Source organism: Mobula birostris, chromosome 2 (assembly GCF_030028105.1).
Source record: "Mobula birostris isolate sMobBir1 chromosome 2, sMobBir1.hap1, whole genome shotgun sequence".
Lineage (NCBI taxonomy): Eukaryota > Metazoa > Chordata > Chondrichthyes > Myliobatiformes > Myliobatidae > Mobula > Mobula birostris.
The window spans coordinates 233,895,029-233,916,938 of NC_092371.1; the positions used below are offsets into that span (position 1 = coordinate 233,895,029).

Below are 21,910 nucleotides of genomic sequence, written 5' to 3' on the forward strand. Positions count from 1 at the left end.
AGTTGCCCATGCTGCAAGTCTCCCCTCTCCACGACACCGATGTTGTCCAAGGGAAGGGCATTAGGACCCATACAGCTTGGCACCAATGTCGTCACAGAGCTATGTGTGATTAAGTGCCTTGCTCAAGGACGCAACATGCTGCCTCAGCTGGGGCTCCAACTCACAACCTTCAGGTCACTAGTCCAATGCCTTAACCACTTGGCCACGTGCCCACAATGTTTGTATAAAGAGGATTGCTTTTTATTATCCCTGGGGTCCATGGACCCCCCCTCCCCCCCGTTAATGGTAGGGGACCATGGCATAAAAAAAGGCTGGGAACCATTGTATTACCCTGAGTGGAAATGTGAGCATTGCATTGATGCTCTCTGAGTAATATTTGATCTGATTAATTTGAGAAACTGCTGTTCGTATATGTGCACTGTGAAAAATGGCACACTCTGCACTGGTAGTGAGCTGGTAGCAAAACGGGATTTTTTTGTGCTTTCAAGAATGAAGGAGCAAACAGAGCATTTATTGGTTCTAAGTAGATTACACATGGAGAAGTAAAATGAAGTCCATGGACAAACTGGAAACTGATGGCATGAAAGTACTGATGTGACCCAACCAAATCAATTTGGACAAATTATTGACCCCCACCCTGCCCCTGAAAACTACACGAGAAAGTAATTTGTCTCAGCTATCCTTCACGTTCCTGCATATGACTCGTAGAAGCAGAGTTGACAAGTACTAGGCTGCTGGTGCTGGGCAAGAGTTGATGTTGACTCCTCCGCTGACCAGTGCCGCTTTGGTGAAAATGACAGGAGCTTCATTGATGCTGAAGTTTCTCATGCAGCCGGTGAATGACTGGCGTATTCTCAGTTTTGGGCTGAGCAATGACTCTAAGGAAACAGAATGGAAAATTATTCTTCAAATTGCTTTAGTGCAAATTAATAACACCGTAACTTAAACTTTCCTGGGTCTTTAAAGTTCAAAGTGAATTTATTATCAAAGTACATATATTTCAGCATATACAACCCTGAGACCCATTTTCCTGTGAGCATACTCAACATCTATGGAATAATAACTATAATAGAATCAATGAAAGACCGCTCAACTAGGGTGTCCAATCAAAGTTAAGAAGACAACAAATTATACAAATATGAAAAGAAAAAAACAATAATAAATAAGTAGTAAATATCGAGAGCATGAGATGAACAGTACTTGAAAGTGAGTCCATTGATTGTGGACCATCATTCAACCTGAAACATTAACTAAGTTTGTCTTTCTCCACATGTTTTTATTTCAGATTTACAACATCTGCACTATTTTGCTTTTGGATTTGAAATAGTAAATTAATCATCAACTTGAGCCAAACTCTCTTAGATCAGGAAAATAATGGATATTACCAATGTATGCCCAATCATCTTCCAAGAGGACCACAAGCTTGTTGTATGGTTTGGAGCTTGCATACCTCAATGACCTGGAGAGCAGTGTTGGCATTGACTCTTGGTAGGGTCACCTGTGCCAACCAGGTTAAGGGGTAGAGACCAGACTAAGAGTGGTCCACTGGTCCTCCAGGTTCGGGGATTCAGCTCAGGGCTAACGATCCTGACTGGTCAAAAAACAGTTATGAAAACAGCAATGAAGAATCCTGTGACAGACAGAGAGAGGACCTTCACTGCTGCCCTAAATGCCAGCAATGTAACAGGCAATGAGTACATATGCACAGTAATGGATATTACCACTGTATACCCAATAACAGATTTTATTTTTGTCCGTACTCAAGCTGTATGTTTCATTCTTGCAGTTCTAGTCAAGATCCTGGAGTGATGAACTAAATACACCGATATACCTTCAAAGTTAGTTTATTATCGCAGTACATACATGCCACCATATACAACTGAGGTTCATTTTCTAGCAGGTATACTTATTAAATCCAAAAACCATAATAGAGCCAAGGAAAGACTGCACCAACAGAGTGGATGACCAGTGTGCAAAAGACAACAACCTAAGCAAAAAAGAAATGGACGGAGGACCTTCATTGCTGCTCTAACAGGTAGGAAGTAAAAATAAAAAGAGTGAAAGGTATAATAATGAATACATAAGCAATAAATCTCAAGAGCTTGAGATGAAGAGCCCTTGAAAGTGGGTCCATAGGTTGTGGGAACTGATCAGTGATGGAGCAAGTGAAGTTGTCCCCCTTGCGGTTCAAAAGCCTGATGGCTGAGGGGTAACAACCATTCCTGAACTTGGTGGTGAGAGTTATTGAGCTTCCCTGAGCAAAGATTGGAACAATATTTAGAGGTTCTGTCTAAACCTGACAACTTTTTTTTTTAACCGGGTTCTTTCTGGGAAATTTTCCTTGTGGAGAACTGTCAGGAATATCTGTGCCAACAACTCTCTGATGATCAGTTCTAGAGATTAAAAGTTGGCTAGATTGAGAACACATGCTGAGTTTGAAAGGAAATGGAACTCCTTATTCCTATATTGATTGCATTTGAAAGTCAATCATTACAAGTCTGAATGTGTTATTCAATATAACCCAGTTTCATATTTCTTCATTTCTTAAGTTGAAAAAAATGCCGAGCACATATATACAGTATATACAGTACTGTGCATCAGTCTTATATAAAGCTAGGGTGCCCAAAACTGTTGCACAGTACTCTATTTGTCAACATGGAGCAGAGTGTGGGCTTGTAAGTCTGGCAAGAGCAAAGAATGTTGGGAATAGCAAGGGTAGGGAATCGTGGGATAGGTGTGGGAAAGGTGGCAAAGGAGGAGTGCCAGGGGTGGGAACTGATATGAGAGCATACACATCCAGCCCTGAGACACCAGGAAAGGTTGCTTGATTCCAAGCAATTGGTTAATTGATCATTACCGAATGTCCCTCTAGTGCTTCCCGCTCCATCTCTTCTCCATTCCCTGTTTCCCAACATGATTCCTCTCTCCTTGCCCCCTTCCCACTCTCAGTCCACAATAGAGACCCATATCACTATCAGGTTTATCATCACTCACATATGTTATGAAATATGTTTTTTTTGTGGAGACAGTACAGTGCAATACATAAAATTACTACAGGATTGTGTAAAAGTTGAGGTACCCTAGCTATATATGTGCCCAAGTCTTTTGCACGGTACTGTAGTATCACTAAAAGCATAGAACATTACAGCACAGTACAGGCCTTTTTAGCCTTCACTAAAAAGAGTCATAACTAAATAGAATGTACCCTTCTATTTTTCTATTATCCATGTGCCTATCTAACAGTTTCTTAAATGTCCTAATGTTTCTGTCTCTATTACCACCCCTGGCAGGGTGCTTCATCTACACACCAATCTTTGAAAAAATATTACCTTTGACATCCCCCTCCCCTATTCTTTCCTCCAATTACCTTAAAATTATGCTCCCTCATGGTAGCCTTTCCCACCTTGCACCTGATCTATTCCTCTTACCATCTTATACACCTGTCATCCTTCTTCACTCCAAAGAGAAAAGTCCTAGCTTGCTCTATGCATCCTCATTAGAAATACTCTCTAACACCAGGCAGCATCCTGATAAATTTCCTCTGTAGCCTCTCTAGAGCTTCCACATCCTTCCTATAATAAGGTGACCAAAACTGAACACATTAGTCCCAAGTGTGATCTAACTAGGGTTTTATAGAGCTGCAACATTACCTTACAACTTTTGAACTAAATTCCCCAAATTATGAAGGCCAGCACACCATATGCCTTCTTAACAACCCTATCCATATGGGCAGCAACTTTGAGGGATCTATGAATCTGGACCCAAAGATCCCCCTATTCCTCCACACTGCAAAAAATATTGGCTCTGGGCTAAATCAATACAATTTCTCAAGTATTTCTAGCTAGAAATAGTCAACTTGCAGCATTTTCTAGTGAAATACAGATGAGTTTTACATATTGGCTTTACCTGGCACTCCACCAACAAATACTGGTTCCTTCTTGTTGAAAGAATGTGATGTTAATGGCCCCACCACATGATTTACTTCAGAGTCGACATCCAGCTGCACAACGTTTGAATCTCTGATGACTGAAAGAGCAATAAGATATATTACTAGTAGAACATACATTGCTCAAAAATGGTCGATGCATTAGGTTCAGTTTTGAGACCCAAATAGGAAATGATTGGTATGTGCCTCAGAATGTCACCAATTAAATGGATTGGGTGACAGGGTAAGTTAACATGAGGTGGAACAGACTCACGACTTTGCTGATAATCTTCGTCAGTTTCAACCCAGTTCCCATCAGTTAGGAAGGCATAGGACAAATTATCATTAGATGCCATCAACTGGTTTTATTCAAAGGAAAGCAGAACTTAGTAAAATTTCACACTAGTGTCACACTATTGCACTATGGACTTGTGGATACTTGTGATCTATTAAATCCAGACAACACACACACAGTGCTGGAGGAGCTCAGCAGGTCAGGCAGCATCTATGGAACTGAATGAACAGTCAACATTTCGGGCTGACACCCTTCTTCAGGAGTGAAAAGGGAGGGGGAGCATGGCAGAATTAAAAGTGGGGGAGAAGGAGGAAAGAGGATAGGCAGGATAGGTGAAGCCAAATGGTTGGGAAAGGTAAAGGGTCGTGGGGGAAGGAATCCAATAGGAGAGGAGAGTAGACCGCAGCAGAAGGGAAAAAGGAGGGGTGCCGGGGGAAGTGATAGGCAGGTGAGAAGAAGTAAAGGGCCAGAACAGGGAATAGAAGGGGGGGGAGGGAGGGAAGAATTTATCAATATTCATGCCGTTTTCTGGTTTATTGATCTTGAAGTTTAGTAAAGACCTTTATAAATATGCTGCCTTATTGATAGATAAATCTAAAATATCTAATAGTGTCAGCAAGTCCAGAGATAAGAAAATAAATGGACACATTCATCAGACATACTGGATCAATAGTGTGTACCATTGCAGCCTAGCCAAGCAAAGTGATGTTGACTTTGTAATCAATGTATACATTCTTTGTAAATATGGAAAGAGCAACCTATATTTCTGGTTTTGCAGTTGAGGCATATTATTTATATTAACTGTATTAGTCTAGGAAAGCTTGATTGCATCCCTGAGTGCCTTAAACAATAAGTACCCTATTCCTAGAATCAACACTGTTAGCACTGGAAAACACATAAAAATGTTGTTGAATAGATTCAATTCAATGAAATATAATTATAAAAGGAAACTAGATCTCTCAATAAATTAACTGCCTCTAATTCTGATTATTACACCAACTATTTGGGCCTAGTGATCAAAGTTATTATGAAATGGTTCAGGATTTTAATTTTGATTAAATAGCTTAATGGAATATTTGTAAACAAGCATTAATTGGACACAAAGGGCAGGTTTTCCTGGTGGCCACCAATTTTAATTCCACTTCTCATTCTCATTCTGACATGTCAGTCCATGGCATGTGCCAATGACACGATGAGGCCGCTCTCAAGTTGGGAGAGCAGCACCTCACATACCGTCTGGGTAGGCTCCAACCTGCTGACGTGAACATTGATTTCTCTAACTTCCAGTAATTTCTCCCCCCTCTCTCTTTTCCCACTCCCCATGCAGTTGTTATTCCTCTCCGTGCCTTGTGGTGCGTTGGGGGGCAATCTTGCCGTTTCTTTAGCAGTTCGCCTGCTCTTTACAAAGCTGAATTGCTAGCTTAGCGCTCAACCCAGCACTAATGGAAAGCATGCAAGGAGCCGGCTGGACTCGAACCCAGGACCACTTGGCTCGAAGTCCGGTGCAGATGTCATTACACCACGGGCTGGCTATCCCCCATTCAAGCTCCCCTCTTACCCCTTCTCTTCTCCTCACTGTCCCATCACCTCCCTTTTGTTCCCTCCTTCTCATTGTCCCATGGTCCACTTTCCACTCAGATCAGATTCCTTCTTGTTCTTCAGACCTTTACCTTTTCACCCTACACCTCCCAGCTTCTCACCTCATCACCACTCCCCAACCTACCAATCTTCACCTATCACCTGCCAGCTTGTGCTCCTTCCCTTCCCCCTTCCTTTCCAGTCCTGATTAAGGGTCTTGGCCGAACTATTGATAATTCATTCCTCTACATAAACATTCCTGTACCTGGTGAGTTCCTCTGGCATTTTGTGTTTCTTCCTCTGGATATACAGCATCTGTAACATCTGTGTGTAAGGGGTTTCTTCTTTTATGTTACTGCTAAGGCTAATAAAATGGCTTCTACGTTATGTTAAAAATAAAAATGGCTTCTTTGTTATGTTAACTGCTGAGAAAGTGCTTCTCTCTCGCAGCTTGTTTGGGTTATAATTACTGATAAGAGAATTGCTTGGGTTATAATTACTGATAAGAGAATTGTATTCATTTGCTAACCAATTGGGATAGGTGTTATTCTTTCTTGTGTGTCTGTAAGCTATTGTTTTTGCAGGCTTTGGGGCAGAAGGTGCGATGGGGACAGAGAGAGGAGACGAGATGCTGTAAGCTGGGTGACGGAACGGACCCCAAGTGGGAGCCCGAGGCCCAGGGATTTTGGCGAGGAGAGGAGATGAAGACAGACTCATGTGGAGCGTCTGGTCGACCACCGTGGTTAGTCCCAAGCGGCGGGTGGAGGAGGTCGGAGGGGATCGAATGGTGGAAAGAAGACTCCGTTAATTGATCTCCAACTGTTGTGCACGAAGTGGTTGAACTTTGATAAGATTGGCACCTTTAACTTTCCTTTTATAGTTTACCTCTATTAATTACATAGTTCCAGTAAGATCTGTAAAGTGTAATTATTTAATCGCATACGGTGTATTGTCTGTCATTTGGCGGGGTGGGGTACATCACACGGCATCCACACAAACTTGATTACCCAGTTTGGCGGGGCCGAAGGCTGTTCCCCCTAGACGAAAGCGAGCTGAGCGAGCCTGAGGCTTACCAGGGGGCTACATATGTTTAAGCATTGATCAGGTAATTAAAATTATCTTTACCTGCTATTCTGTGCCACCGACTGTCACAGAGACTTTGCTTTGGAGTTACTGAAGTTTCAAACACTGCAGTTCCATTGCTAACTTTTAACGTGATCTGCACAGAAATGAATTTTAGAATAGAAACTTGCCAAATGTGCAGCAACAAGTTTTAAACACGAGTTGACTCCATTACTGCTATATACAATGTCCAGTCTGACTCATCTACTGAGTGCCAATGAAGGAAAATTGCCTCAGGATTTATTCATTAAATCCTTACCTTCCCATGTTCCATGAAGACGTTTAGGTATTTGTGGCTGGAACTGTGAATGTGTATCAGGATCCCTGAATGATTTCGAGCACGGATTTCAAACACAAGCTCAAACCGTAATCCAACATTGAATGAATCATCTGAAAATCAAGTCAAAATCATTGATTTTTTTTCCACAATCTTTTTTTTTTATTTGGAGATACAGTGTGGCAAAGGCTGTTCTGATTCTTCGAACTGCCCTGCCCAGCGATTCCCTGATTCAATCCTAGCCTAACTAAAAGGAGAGCTTCGCGGGTGTTCGGTGTCATTCTGGCGACCCAATCAGCGGCAGGAGCAGCACAGAGAGGAATAAATACAGAATGGACAAGCGGAACAGCCGTTGGTGGTGCAGCCGTGTTGGGAGTGGGCCAGAGGTGAGAATGGGAGTGTCAGGCTTTGGCTCAAAGAGGCTTCAGCTCGGAAGAGGTGTTGGCTCCGGGTAAGCTTCTGTTAAGTTTCCCTTTATTCTTGGCACATTGTGTCCGTGGCACTCAGTGAGGTTTACATGGCTGTTGTGTGTTCTTCATGCCGGATGTTGGAGACCCAGAATCTCCCTGGGAACTACATCTGTGTGAAGTGCATCGGGCTGCAGCTTCTTGAAGACCGTGTTAGGGAACTGGAGCAGCAACTGGATGAGCGGTTTGTACGGGAGAGTGAGGAGATAATCGATCAGGGTCACAGGGAAGTCGTCACCCAAAAGTTGCAGGAGTTGGGTAGCTGGATAAGGATAAGGAATGGGAAGGTGAATAGACAGTTAGCGCAGAGCGCCCCTGTGGCCAGTCTCCTCAATAGTAAGTGCACCATTTTGGATACTGTTGTCAGGGACAACCTCCCAGGCGAATGCCATGGAGACCGGGTTACTGGCACTGAGCATGGGTCTGTGGGGCAAAAGGGAAAGAGGGAAAAGAGGGGAGTGGTAGTGATAGGGGCCTCAGTAGTCAGAGATTCTGTGGAGGTAAATGAGATGCCTGGATGGTATGTTACTTCCCAGGTGCCAGTGTCAGGGACGTCACAGATCGTGTCCACAGGATTTGGAGCAGGAGGGAGAGCAGTCAAATTTCTTGGTACATTTTGGTACCAATGACATAGGAAGGAAAAGCAAAGAGAACCTGAAGAGAGAATTTAGAGAGCTAGTCAGAAAGCTGAGAAACGGGACCTCCAGGATAGCAATTTCTGGATTTCTGCCTGTGCTGTATGCTAGTGAGGGTAAAATTAGGGAGACTTGGCAGATAAATGCATGGCTGAGCAGGCACAGGGGGCAGGGCTTCAGATTCTTGCATCATTGTGATCTCTTCTGGGGGAGGTGTGACCTGCACAAAAGGGACGGGTTGCACCTGAACCTGAGGAGGACCAATACTCTCATGGGCAGGTTTGTTAGAACTGTTAGGGAGGCTTTACACTAATTTGGCAGGGGGGGGGAGGTTGAGAACCGGAGTGAAGGGACTCAGGATAGGACGGATGGTAAAAAAGCAAAGATAACGTGCAATCAGACTGTTAGGAAGGGCAGGCAGATGACAGGACAAAATTGCAGACAGCAGGGTGAGTCCAGTGAATTAAAGATGCAGAATCAAAAAGGGTAGCAAATACAGTACTCAAAGTGTTATGTCTCAATGCACAGAATATAGGAAATATAGTGAATATCTCGTTGTAATATTATGGATTGTTGGTTATGATGTTGTAGCCATCATTGAATTGTGGCTGAGGTATGGTTGTAGATGAGAGCTGAATGTCCAAGGTTACACGTTGTGTCAGACGGATAGGAAGGTAGGCAGAGGGGGTGGTGTGGCTTGGCACCAAATCATCAGAAAGATGTGACATAGAATTGGCAGATGTTGAACCCTTGTGGGCTGAGTTAAGAAAATGTAAGTGTAAAAAGACCCTGACCCTGATGGCAGTTACTGTACATACAGGCCTCCCAACAGTAGCTGGGATGTGGACTACAGATTACAATAGGAAACAGAAAAGATGTGTCAAAAGGGTAATGTTATGATAGGTATTGAAGATTTTAATATTCAGGTCAATTGGGAAATTTAGATTCGACATAGATCTCAAGAGAGTGAATTGGTTGAAGGCCTATGAGATGACTTTTTCTGACCCAGTGGTGTCAAGAAAACAACATCTCCCTCAAAGTCGCAAAAACAATGGAGCTGGTTATAGATTACAGGAGGAATGGAGACGGCCTAATCCCTATTGACATCAATGGATCTAGGGTTGAGATGGTAAACAGCTTTAAGTTCCTCAACATCCACATCTCCGAGGACCTCACATGGTCTGTACACACCAGCTGTGTGGTGAAAAAGGCACAACAGCGCCACTTTCACCTCAGACGGTTGAGAAAATTTGGTATGGGCCACCAAATCCTAAGAAACTTTCTACAGGGGCACAATTGAGAGCATCCTGTCTGGCTGCATTACTGCCTGGTATGGAAACTGTACCTCCCTTAATTGTAGGATTCTGCAGAGAGTGGTGCAGACAGCCCAGCACAACTGTAGTTGTGAACTTCTCATGATTCAGGACACTTACAAAGGCAGGTGTGAAAAAAGGGCCCAAAGGATCATTGGGGACCAGAGTCAGTCTGACCACAATCTATTCCAGCTGCTACCATCCGGAAAATGGTACCACAGCATAAAAGCCAGGACCAACAGTCTCCGGGACAGCTTCTACCTACAGGCTATCAGACTGATTACTCACACTGATTTGAGTGTATTATTATGTTACATTGACTGTTCTAATTATTGTAAATTATTATAAAGTACTATGATTGATGTTGCACTTTTAGATGGAGACATAACGTAAAGATTTTTACTCCTCATGTATGTGAAGGACGTAAGAAATAAAGTCAATTCAATTCAATTTAAACCAGTTAGCTTGACCCCAGTGGTTGGGAAGATGTTGGAGTCAATTGTTAAGGATGAGGTGATGGAGTTCTTGGTGATACAGGACAAGATAGGACAAAGTCAGCATAGTTTCCTTCAGGAAAAATCTTTCCTGACAAACCTGTTTGAAATTCTTTGAGGAGATGACAAGTAGAATAGATAAAGGGGATGCAGTGGATGTTGTATATTTGAATTTTCAGAAGGCCTTTGAAAAAGTGCCACACATGAGGCTGCTTATCAAATTAAGAGCCCATGGTATTAAAGGAAAGTTACTAGTATGGTTAGAGCAATGGCTGACTGATAAGAGGCAGCAAGTGGGAATAAAAGGATCCTTTTCTGGTTGGCTGCCAGTGACTAGTAGAGTTTTGCAGGAGTCAGTTTTGGGACCGCTTCTTTTTATGCTGTATATCAATGATTTAGATGATGGAATAGATGGCTTTGTTGCCAAGCTTGTAGATGATACAACAATTGGTGGAGCAGCAGGTAGTGGTGAGGAAACAAGTAGGATGCAGAAGGACTTAGACAGATTAGGAGTATGGTAAAGAAAGTGGCAAATGAAATACTATGCTGGAAAATGCATGGTCATATACTTTGGTAGTAGAAATAAATATGCAGACTATTTTCTAAATGGGGAGAAAATCCAAAAATCTGAGATGCAAAGGGACTTGGGAGTCCTTGAGCAGAACACCTTGAAGGTTAACTTGCAGGTTGAGTTGGTAGTGAGGAAAGCAAATGCCATAATAGCATTCATTTCAAGAGGTCTAGAATACCAGAGCAAGGATGTGATACTGAGGCTTTATAAGGCACTGGTGAGGCCTCACCTTGAGTATCATGAACAGTTTTGGGCCCGTCATCTTAGAAAAGGTGTGCTGGCATTGGAGAGGGTCCAGAGGAGGTTCACAAGGATGATTCCAGGAATGAAAGGGTTATCATATGAGGAACATTTGATGGCTCTGGGCCTGTGCTCACTGGGATTTAGAAGGATGAGGAGGAGCTCATTGAAACCTTTCACATGTTGAAAGGCCTAGACAGAGTAGATGTGGAAAGGAGGTTTCCCATGGCAGGGGAGTCTAGGACAAGAGAGCACAGCCTTAGGATAGAGGGCTATCCATTTAAAACAGAGATGTGGAGAAATATCTTTAGCCAGAGGATGGTAAATTTGTAGAATTTGTTACCGCAGACAGCTGTGGAGGCCAGGTTATTCGGTGTATTTAAGGCAGAGATTGACTGGTTCTTGATTGTCCATGGCATCAAAGGGTATGGGGAGAAGGCAGGAGAGTGGGGCTGAGGAGGAGAAAAGAAAAGGATCAGACATGATTGAATGTCAGAGCAAACTCAAAGGGCCAAACGACCTAATTTTGCTCCTATGTCTTATGGTCTCATGACCTAATCATTGGACAATTTACAATGACCAGTACATCTATAGACTGTGGGAGGAAACCAGAGCACCCAGAGAAAATCCATGCAGTCATGGAAGGATGTACAGACTCCTTACAGATGATGTCAGAATTGATCTCCAAACTTGGATGCCCTGAGCTGTAACAGCATTGAGCTAACTGCTACTCTACCATGGCTCTTAACATTCACTTCCTATGCGAGCAGTTTGAACTGAATCAAATTGAATTGACTTTATTACTTACATCCTTCACATACATGAGGAGTAAAAATCTTTATGTTACATCTCCGTCTAAATGTGCAATGTGCAATTTATATCAATTTATAATAAATAGTATGTACAACAGGACAGCAACAAGATTGTTAAATATTAGCAGTCAATATAACAGAAATACAGTTGTGTCTGCATGAATTAAGCAGTCTGATGGCCTGGTGGAAGAAGCTGTCCTGGAGCCTGTTGGTCCTGTCTTTTATGCTGTGGTACTGTTTCCCGGATGGTAGCAGCTGAAACAGTTTGTGGTTGGGGTGACTTGGGTCCCCAGTGATCCTTCAGGCCCTTTTAACACTGATGCAGCCAGTCAGGATGCTCTCAATTGTGCCCCTGTAGAAAGTTCTTAGGATTTGGGGGCCCATTCCAAACTTCCTCAACTGTTTGAGGTGAAAGAGGCGCTGTTGTGCCTTTATCACAACACAGCCGGTATGTACCGACCACGTGAGATCCTTGGTAATGTTTATGCCGAGGAACTTAAAGCTGTTCACCCTCTCAACCCCAGATCCATTGATGTCAATAGGGGTTACCATGTCTTCATTCCTCCTGTAGTCCACAAACAGCTCCTTTGTTTTTGCGACATTGAGGGAGAGGTTGTTTTCTCAACACCACTGTGTCAGGGTGATGACTTCTCTGTAGGCTGCCTCATTTTTATTTGAGATTAGGCAAATCAGTGCGGTGTCATCAGCAAATTTAATTAGCAGATTAGAGCTGTGGGTGGTGACACAGTCATGAGTATGCAGAGAGTAAAGGAGGGGGCTTAGTACACAGCCCTGAGGGGCACCTCAGGTTTTATGCTTCATATTTCTTTGACAATTTTCATATACTCTGAGATTTATCAGCCGCGTTGTGAACTTATTTCATCCAGTTCATTTAAATAATTCTTTCATTTGGGTGGTACGCTAGTGTAGTGGTCAGTGCAATTCTTTACAGCAGACATCTGTAAGATTGGGATTCTTTTCCTGCCCACTGTCTGTAAGGAGTTTGTATGTTTTCGCCATGACTGCATGAGTTTCCTCCAGGTGCTCTGGTTTCCTCCCACAGTCCAAAGATGTATGGTTAGGATTAGTGAGTTGTGGGCATGCTGTTGGTACTGGAAGTGTGGCAGCACTTTCTTGCTAATTTGATTTGACACAGAAGAAGCATTTCACTGCATGCACGTGTGACAAATAAAGCTAATCTTCACTTTGATTGACATGGTCGATGTACCCAGAGTGACAATGATTTTCTAATTTCCTGAGTGGGCCCAAGGATGTCCCTAGCTTGCAGAAGGGTTCCGTTCCTGAGGCAGTCCTTGAGGACTGATTTGCAACTAGTAGAATTAGGATGGTAATCAAAGGTAATTAAGAGTGCACTAATGAGGGGTGCCTCTTGATTTGTGACATTTGATTTACCTGAAATTTGGAAAAGACATTGCAGTTTTTTTTAAAGTGTTTTCTCTTTTGCTTCCTGGCAAAGATGTGGGAGTGCAGATTCAGGAAGTTGGATTTTTATAGATCATAGAAACATAGAAACATAGAAAATAGATGCAGGAGTAGGCCATTCGGCCCTTCGAGCCTGCACCGCCATTTATTATGATCATCGCTGATCATCCAACTCAGAACACCGCCCCAGCCTTCCCTCCATACCCCCTGACCCCTGTAGCCACAAGGGCCATATCTAACTCCCTCTTAAATATAACCAATGAACTGGCCTCTACTGTTTCCTGTGGCAGAGAATTCCACAGATTCACCACTCGGGTCTTTTGTAGTATGAAATAATTTATTAGTTACCCTTTTACCTGATGTGTGATGGGATGTGTCCATCTTACTCACCCAGTATCACATATCCTCCTTCTGCAGAAAAGAAAGTCCCTGGTTCAGTTGGACCTTCGAAACAAGGTGTAACACCGAATGTGTGGGTAGCTGATGGAAGAGACCAACCATTTAGCTGAAAGTTCTGAAGACAACCATTAAAGCTTCGGATGGATTTGACCTGATGAAAAAGAAAGATCTCTTAATTAATTACTCAATTCATTATGAAATTACTCACAGGCACCAAATATTTAAATCTACATGCAACATACACAACATGCCAGAGGTACTCAGCAGGTCAAGCAGCATCTATGGAGGGGAAGAACCAATCGATATTTCAGCCTGAGACACTCCATCAGAACTGGAAATGAAGGGGGGAAGAAGCCTGTTTATTGCTTTCCATAGAAATGTTGACTGTTTATTCAACTCCATAGAAACTGAAATGTCAACATTGTCCTGTTACAAATTGTTTATTCCCTTCCATAGAAATTCTGACTTATTTCCAATCTGATAAAGGGAAGCATGATTCCATGGTGATTTTCCTTTTGCCTAGAAGCTGGCAATGTCCCAGCAATGGACTTGGCATTAAACAATGGAAAGGTCACTTGAGCTGCGGTAATACCAAACATTGTGAGAAAATACAATGATACAAACTTTGCCCTTTCCTAATAAAAGGATATTCTGAAAAAATTGGTTTTAATAATAATTTTTAAAATTTATGAAACTTAACTCTCTTGGAGTGGATGTTTGATGATTTTTTAACATTCCTATGTTATTTAAATATTAATTTCAAATGCACACAGAAGACAGATACCTTTTCCGATCTTCCCAAAAGAGAATCGGACTGTGCTGAAAGTGACTGCATCTATTAGCTCTACAATACATTGGTACTATGTGATGGGGTTACTAGAACAACTCACCTGAATGTTCTTTCCTGCTTTTTGTAGAGGCACACCTCCTATGTAGAATGGTTCATGGACTTGCAATGAATGAATAGGAATGTTGAGATGGTTCTCCAGAGCATGGAGACCATCTATTACCAATCGCCCTTTGTTATTTTCACGTGTAAAGATGACCTAAGTAACAAACAAAACAATTTAGTTAAGTTTAAACACGAGCAACACACATAAAATGCTGGGGGAACTCAGTCAGCATCTGTAGAAATGAATGAACAGTTAACATTTTCAGGCCAAGACCCTTCTTCAGAACCGAGAAGGAAAGAGGAAGATGCCGGAATTAAAAGGCGGTGGGGGAGGGGAAGGAGGCTAGCTGAAAGGTGATACTGTAGGTGAAGCCAGGTGGGTGGGAAAGATCAAGGGCTGGAGAAGAAAGAATCTGACTGGAGAGGAGAGTGAACCATAGGAGGAAGAGAAGAAGAAGGGGACCCAGAGGGAAGTGATAGGCAGGTGAGAAGAAGTAAAAGGTCAGAGTGGAGAATAGAGGAAGGGGGAGGGAGGATGTCTACCGGAAGGGGAAATCGATATTCATGCCATCAGGTTGGAGTTAAGTTAATTACAGTACATTTAATTACTTGAAAAAAAACTTTTTATCTGTTTCCAATTGTTAAAAACCTACAGAGTATAATGAGATTGTTACACAATTTAAAGGACCAAATCAACCAACTGTAACCTCTGCTGCTGTCTCCTTCTTTGTTCTGCCAATGTTGTATATGAGGACTAAATCTGGGGAAGAAGTCATATTCACTATTGGAAGTAGACATCTATAATTGGGTTCTGCATCCTTTGGACACCATGGGAAAGTACCTCAACATTGTTCTGTTTATCAGAGAATAAAATTAAATAGAGTTTATAAATAAATTTGAAATTTTCTTTTCCTTCAGGCATTTGCACCTTTTTATTTGGCCAATGTTCCAGCTGGGATCTAATTACCCCTTTGATTTTCCTTTGTTAATGGTCTCTTTTGACTGTGGTATCATGGCTCGGAAGGCACTCAGGAAATGTATGAGGAATTCCAATGACATTGGTAGTACTAAGTCTGGCCTAACTCATGGCCCTTCTGGTGCAGTGCCTTTTCTGAATATTGATGTTAAGGTGCTATATACAATGCAACATAGGTAATAATCAAAGTAGAATTTATTTTGAATGCTATTTTCACCATTTAGGAAGGCTGAGTAGATTAAATGATATTACTTTGTTGGGAAAAGGGAAAATTATGGTGCAAAGTCCAGGCTATGATTTGTCAGCCTGTTGTGTATCCTGATGAAGGTTTGGCAGTCTAATGTTAATTCACTCCATCAACAATAAATATACAATATTGAACAAGTCTTAGGCACATTTATATAGCTAGGGTACTTAGACCTTTGCAGAGTACAGTAGTAATTTTACATATTGCACTCTACTACTGCCAGAAGAAAAACAAATGTCATGACATAAGTTAGTGATGATAAACCTGATTCTGATATGGGTCTGTATTGTGGACTGAGAGTGGGGAGGAGGCAGGGAGCAGGAAATCAGTTGTGAAAAGGGGAAGGGAGAGGGGAAGAAGTGGGAAGCACCAGAGAGACATTCTGTAATGATCAATAAATCAGTTGCCAGGAATCGACACTCACAAAATGCTGGAAGAACTCAGCAGGCCAGGCGGCATCTACGGAAAAGAGTATAGTTGATGTTTTGGGTTGAGACCCTTCAGCAGGAACCTTCACCCGTTCTGATGAAGGGTGTCGGCCCAGAATGTTGACTACACCACCAATACAGACAACACAATAGTAACCAACAATTTACAAGACAATAGGGAAAACAGCTATGAGCAATCAACAATTAGCTGAATGGTCAGATTACAAATGTCAATAATCAAACTTAAATAAATGTGAATGCATGAACAGACTCAATAACTATCAACAGAACAAGGAGAACAGGAAAGACTATTTAGTGGATGTTGTGCAATGTTGTGCAGGGACAGTGAGGATATTACACCTGTGTGAGTTTTGTTGAAAAGATGCGTAGCTGCACATTTTACATAGAAAATTTACTAACAATATTGTTATTGTAGTAAGATTTATTATTGTTAGGTTATGTTATCAGTGTTTATGCTGCTAAGTGAATGGATCTGGCAAGTAATAAACTGGCATTATCAAATTGAGTACACACACACACTTTTAAAAAAAGTGCTGTTTTGTATGGTCCTCCAAGATGCAAAAGGTAGAATCTGTAAGGACAATTAAAAAACATACAGTATATACTTTCTGGATATATCGGTGCAACGGGTGTATACGATATAGGAATGTAAACATGTATCATACTAATTATTAACATTGTGATACACAATTTTCTTGTTAAAATAGCTAATTTGGAGAGATATCATAATAGATTACAACATAAAAAAAGATTGATTGATTGATTTATTTATTTATTTATTTGGAGAGAGGGCCCTTCCGGTTCAACAGAGCTGCATCATCTAGTAACCCACGTTTTTAATCCTTGCCTAATCACAATTTACAATGACCAATTAACCCACTGTCCGGTAAGTCTTTGGACTGTGGAAGGAAACCAGAGCACTCAGGAGAAATCCACACGTCCATGGGGAAGAAGTACAAACTCCTTAGAGGGGACACCACTGGAATTGAACCCCGAACTCTGCTGCCCCAAGCTGTAATAGCGTTGTGTTAACTGCTACGCCACCGTGGCACCCCCATGTAATGAAGGTTGGATGTCAACATACATGCATGTACATATAGACATTACGCAAATAGACACTATCGTGCACTTGCATGGTGTCCGAACAAAGTGCAAAGAATTAGGAATTCTAGTAGACACTAAATTCAAATAGACACTATCATGGTGTCCTTGCAAAGAGTAAAGTAGAAGGGTATTGCTCAGACTTACATTGTGCCAGATACCATCATTAAATTTCTTTGTGCTCTTTATTTTCAGTTTGTCATGACCATTGCTGAACGTGTAAATAAAGTATCCGCGAGCGATGAAAAGCGCCATGAACTGGTCTTCATTCTCGCTCGCCACGTAGAATATGAGCCCGTGAGAAGAATGAGTTCTCACATTGACGGAGAAATGAGACCTGAAAGTGCAAATTCATTACAGCCATCAACAAAATAATCCACATGAATAGGCTGATACTTCTAATAACTTTCTCTGAACAGAAGCTATTTCAATACAATTATTAAGGTCAACTATACATGCCATTCTACACTGGTATAGCTTCAGTGGAAGTTTATTGAAGTTACCAGGCTACTCAGGACAATAGTATAAATTATTGAGTCATGGGCAAGTGGGGAAAATAGAGAAAGCACTTCCTTATTTTGTGAAACTTGTATTATTGATTTTCTTAGAGGTACAATGGGTGATTGATAAGTTCGTGGCCTAAGGTAGTAGGAGTCAATTTTAGAAAACCTAGCACATTTATTTTTCAACATAGCGCCCCCCCCCCTACATTTACACACTTAGTCCAGCGATCGTGGAGCATGCGAATCTTGGACCTCCAGAAAGTGTCCACAGCAGGGGTGATTGATATGTTCATGGCCTAAGGTAGAAGGAGATGAGTTATACAGCTCTCATTACATGCACATGCAGTTCAACTCTTTGAGTGATTATGCAGAAAGTTTGAAGTTAATGACTCAGCAGTTAATAACTCATCAGGGGTGATTGATAAGTTCGTGGCCTAACGTAGACGGCAATGAGTTATCCCATCATGGAAGAAGCTCGGCAGCATCTACACTAGGACTTCTCGTCTCAAAAACAGGTAAATCCCCAAGTCATCAGGCTGATAAACACCTCCACCACCACTACATCCACATCAGCCACTTTACCGGTTCCTGTCGGAGTCACCTTATGTTCAGATATTCCTACACCCAGTGTCACTTTATGTACGTACAATCAGATCAAGTATATAAGCTAATCCAATTACTGGGGATATTTATCAGGTGTGTTGCATACGCAGGACCTTAGTATTATCAAGGATCCCATCCATCCATCCAGCACCCTCTTTGACTTTCACTAAGGAGACTCTGATGCATAAAACCAAGAACAGTCAGGTTGGAAAAAACAGCTTTTTTCCTCAGGACATCAGACTTCTGAGCTCCCTGCTGCAGTACATTCGCAGTGTCATCAGATCATTTATACTGTACCCTACAAGTATAAATAGGGAGGGAGGAGAAGATGGCGGCGCGACACAGCGTGCGCGACACAGCGTGCGCGACCTTTCCGAATGATATCGATTATGTGTAACTAGGGGGCCGTGCACAATCCGGATTTGATGGAGACAGCTGTGAGAAGCACGGAGGAACACCTGGAGTAACTTCTGAAATGCCTGCTTCGCTGACACTGTTACTGCGCGGTCGAGAATCTCCAGAGGGGAAGGCCCCAAATCCTCGGCTTTGCCTATTGCCTATTGCCTGTTGCCGGGGTCAAAGTGCTCGGCAGAGATGGTGCTCGGTGCTCGGTTTCGGAGAGGTGGTCGGAGGCTCGGAGTTTTCGGACGGACTTGGGGTCGGACTGTGGTCGGATGCTTCCAGTATGCTGCATCGGCAAGTTTGCGGTGCTGGAGGTTCACCGTCTGCGTGAGATGATGGGACTTTCGAGAGACTTTGAGACTTTTACCGTGCCATGGTCTGTTCTTATCAAATTACTGTATTGTTTTGCACTGTTGTAACTATATGTTATAATTACGTGATTTTTGTTAGTTTTTAAGTCGGTTTGTCATGTGTTTCCGTGATATCATTCTGGAAAAACATTGTATCATTTCTTAATACATGTATTACTAAATGACAATAGAAGGGGACTGTGTGTCCTCATAATCTAATCTAAAACAATATTTATTTTATGTACTTTATTTTGTTCATCTATATGTAATTCATTTGTAGATATAATTCTTACTTTCCTCATTTATTATGTATTATATGTGTGTAAGTGTGTTCTACTGTACCTCACACCCTGGTCCGGAGAAACATTGTCTCGTTTGACAGTATATATGTATATAGTTAAATGACAATAAACTTGACTTGATGATATGGCCACACTTAAAAATTATTTGTACATTGTGTTTTATGGGATTGCTGATAGATTTATATTTATTGTGATTTTATATGTTGCTTTGGATTTGGAATAACAATCATTTCGTTCTCCTTTACACTCTTGTACTGAAGAATGATAATAAATAATCTTGAATCTTGAATTAGAAGTGAACAGAAAAATACTTCAGGCTGGTGTCATTTCTACTTCTTAGAATCAGCTAAATTTACCATAGATTTTCCATTCATTTAAGTGGGCAGTGTGCTGAAATCACTCCTAAGACCAGAGGCATGGCCATTCTCATAATACTGAAAGAATTCTATCCTAAAATGTTTGCTCCTCTGTAGAGCTGTTGTCACTGGCAAATACACTCAACAAAATGGTTTTGATATTCGACGTCATTCACTTACCTACTGTTGAAAAATGGAGGGATTCCGTGAACCTCCTGCCTGCTGTTGGGAATTCCCCCATACTGATAGGCACGGTGGATTGCTTTGAGGTTGTTTGTTTTACTGCAGTGTACATCTTCATTCAGATTATTTCCTCCTGTCTTTGCATCATGGGCTATTGGATATTTTACTGTTTCTTCTTTATTGGTCCCCAACTTTACCAAAAGAACAGAAATAACACAGTCAGAAAAGTGCAGATGTTTCAGCTTTCTCTCACAAAAATACTATGCTTAAGATCCAAGTCCATTTTGGAGCACCAAGCATGCTGGAGGCCAATGTAAACACATAATGCTCTGCCTTCAAAATTTATTATCAAACTACATATACTGTATTTTATCATATACTACCTTGAGATTCATTTTCATGCAGGCATTTACAGGAACATAAAATAGAATTTATGAAAAACCATACATAAACAAAGACTGACAAACAATCAATGTGCAAAAGAGAAAAACAAGTGCAAATAAAATAAATAAATAGTTCTGAGAACACGAGTTGTAGAATCCTTGAAAGTCTGTCGGTTGTGTAATCAGTTCAGATTTGTATGAGTGAAGTTATCTATGCTGGTTCAGGAGCCTGATGGGTGAAGGGTATTAACTCAAGTCAAGTCAAGTCACTAATTATTGTCATTTTGACCATAAGTGCTGGTACAGTACACAGTAAAAACGAAACAATGTTTTTCAGGACCATGGTGCTACATGAAACAATACAAAAACTACACTGAACTACGTAAAACAACACAAAAATTACACTAGTCTACAGACCTATCCAGGACTGCATAAAGTGCACAAAACAGTGCAGGCATTACCATAAATAATAAACAAGACAATAGGCACAGTAGCGGGCAGTAGGTTGGTGTCAGTCCAGGCTCTGGAGTCTGATGGCTTGGGGGAAGAAACTGTTACATAGTCTGGTCGTGAGAGCCCGAATGCTTCGGTGCCTTTTTCCAGATGGCAGGAGGGAGAAGAGTTTATATGAGGGGTGCATGGGGTCCTTTATAATGCTGTTTGCTTTATGGATGCAGTGTGTGATGTAAGTGTCTGTACCTGTTCCTGAACCTGGTGGTGTGGGACCTAAGGCTCCTGTGCCTCCTGCCCAGTGGTAGCAGTGAGGAGAGAGTATGGCCTGGATGGTGGGGGTTTTTAATAATGCATGCTGTTTTCCTGTGGCAGCACTCCATGTAAGTCTACATGTAAGTGTAGAGGGATTTGCTTGGGATGGATTAACCTGTGTAGAGGGTTAACCTGTGTAGAGGGTTTACCTGTGATGGATTGACCAGTGTAGAGGGTTTTACCTGTGATGGACTGACCAGTGTAGAGGGCTTTGCCTGTGATGGACTGACCTGTGTAGAGGGTCTACCTGTGATGGATTGACCAGTGTAGAGGGTTTTGCCTGTAATGGACTGACCGGTGTAGAGGGCTTTGCCTGTGATGGACTGACCGGTGGAGAGGGCCTTACCTGTGATGGACTGACCAGTGTAGAGGGTTTTGCTTGTGATGGACTGACCACTGTAGACGGCTTTGCCTGGGATGGGCTGACCAGTGGAGAGGGCTTTGCCTGTGCTGGACTGACCAGTGTAGAGGGCTTTGCCTGTGCTGGACTGACCAGTGTAGAGGGCTTTGCCTGGGATGGACTGACCAGTGGGGAGGGCTTTACCTGTGATGGACTGACCAGTGTAGAGGGCTTTGCTTGTGACGTAGTGGGCTCTATCCACCACTCCCTTCCCACCTTACAAGCTCCATTTCAACTCAGTGCTGCCCCAGTTCTCATGCTCACTGGGCCCCGATTCCCATGCTCCATTTTCAATCTCTTCAACTCTTGTTTCCTGAACTTCATCTCCACTTTGCTGCTCTTCAGTTCCTCAGCTCTATTTAAATATGCCTGGTTTAGACAGTATTTATTATTTTATTTATTTAGAAATATAGTCTGGAAGGTCCCT

General features: G+C 42.0%; 1 protein-coding gene across 2 annotated transcripts in view; it reads right to left on the reverse strand.

Annotated features, from left to right (window-relative positions):
• Positions 1-490: 490 nt before the first annotated feature.
• Positions 491-21,910, reverse strand: part of lama4 (laminin, alpha 4) — a 187,887-nt gene continuing 166,467 nt past the window's right edge. For both annotated transcript variants that reach the window (XM_072251613.1, XM_072251612.1), the window contains 8 exons: positions 19,933-20,126; positions 17,384-17,573; positions 14,462-14,617; positions 13,563-13,722; positions 7,180-7,310; positions 6,924-7,017; positions 3,907-4,026; positions 491-878 (listed from right to left, as the gene is read on the reverse strand). In XM_072251613.1, coding sequence (XP_072107714.1) covers positions 727-878; positions 3,907-4,026; positions 6,924-7,017; positions 7,180-7,310; positions 13,563-13,722; positions 14,462-14,617; positions 17,384-17,573; positions 19,933-20,126 — 1,197 coding nt within the window. In that variant the 3' untranslated portion in view covers positions 491-726. The remainder of the gene's footprint in view (positions 879-3,906; positions 4,027-6,923; positions 7,018-7,179; positions 7,311-13,562; positions 13,723-14,461; positions 14,618-17,383; positions 17,574-19,932; positions 20,127-21,910) is intronic.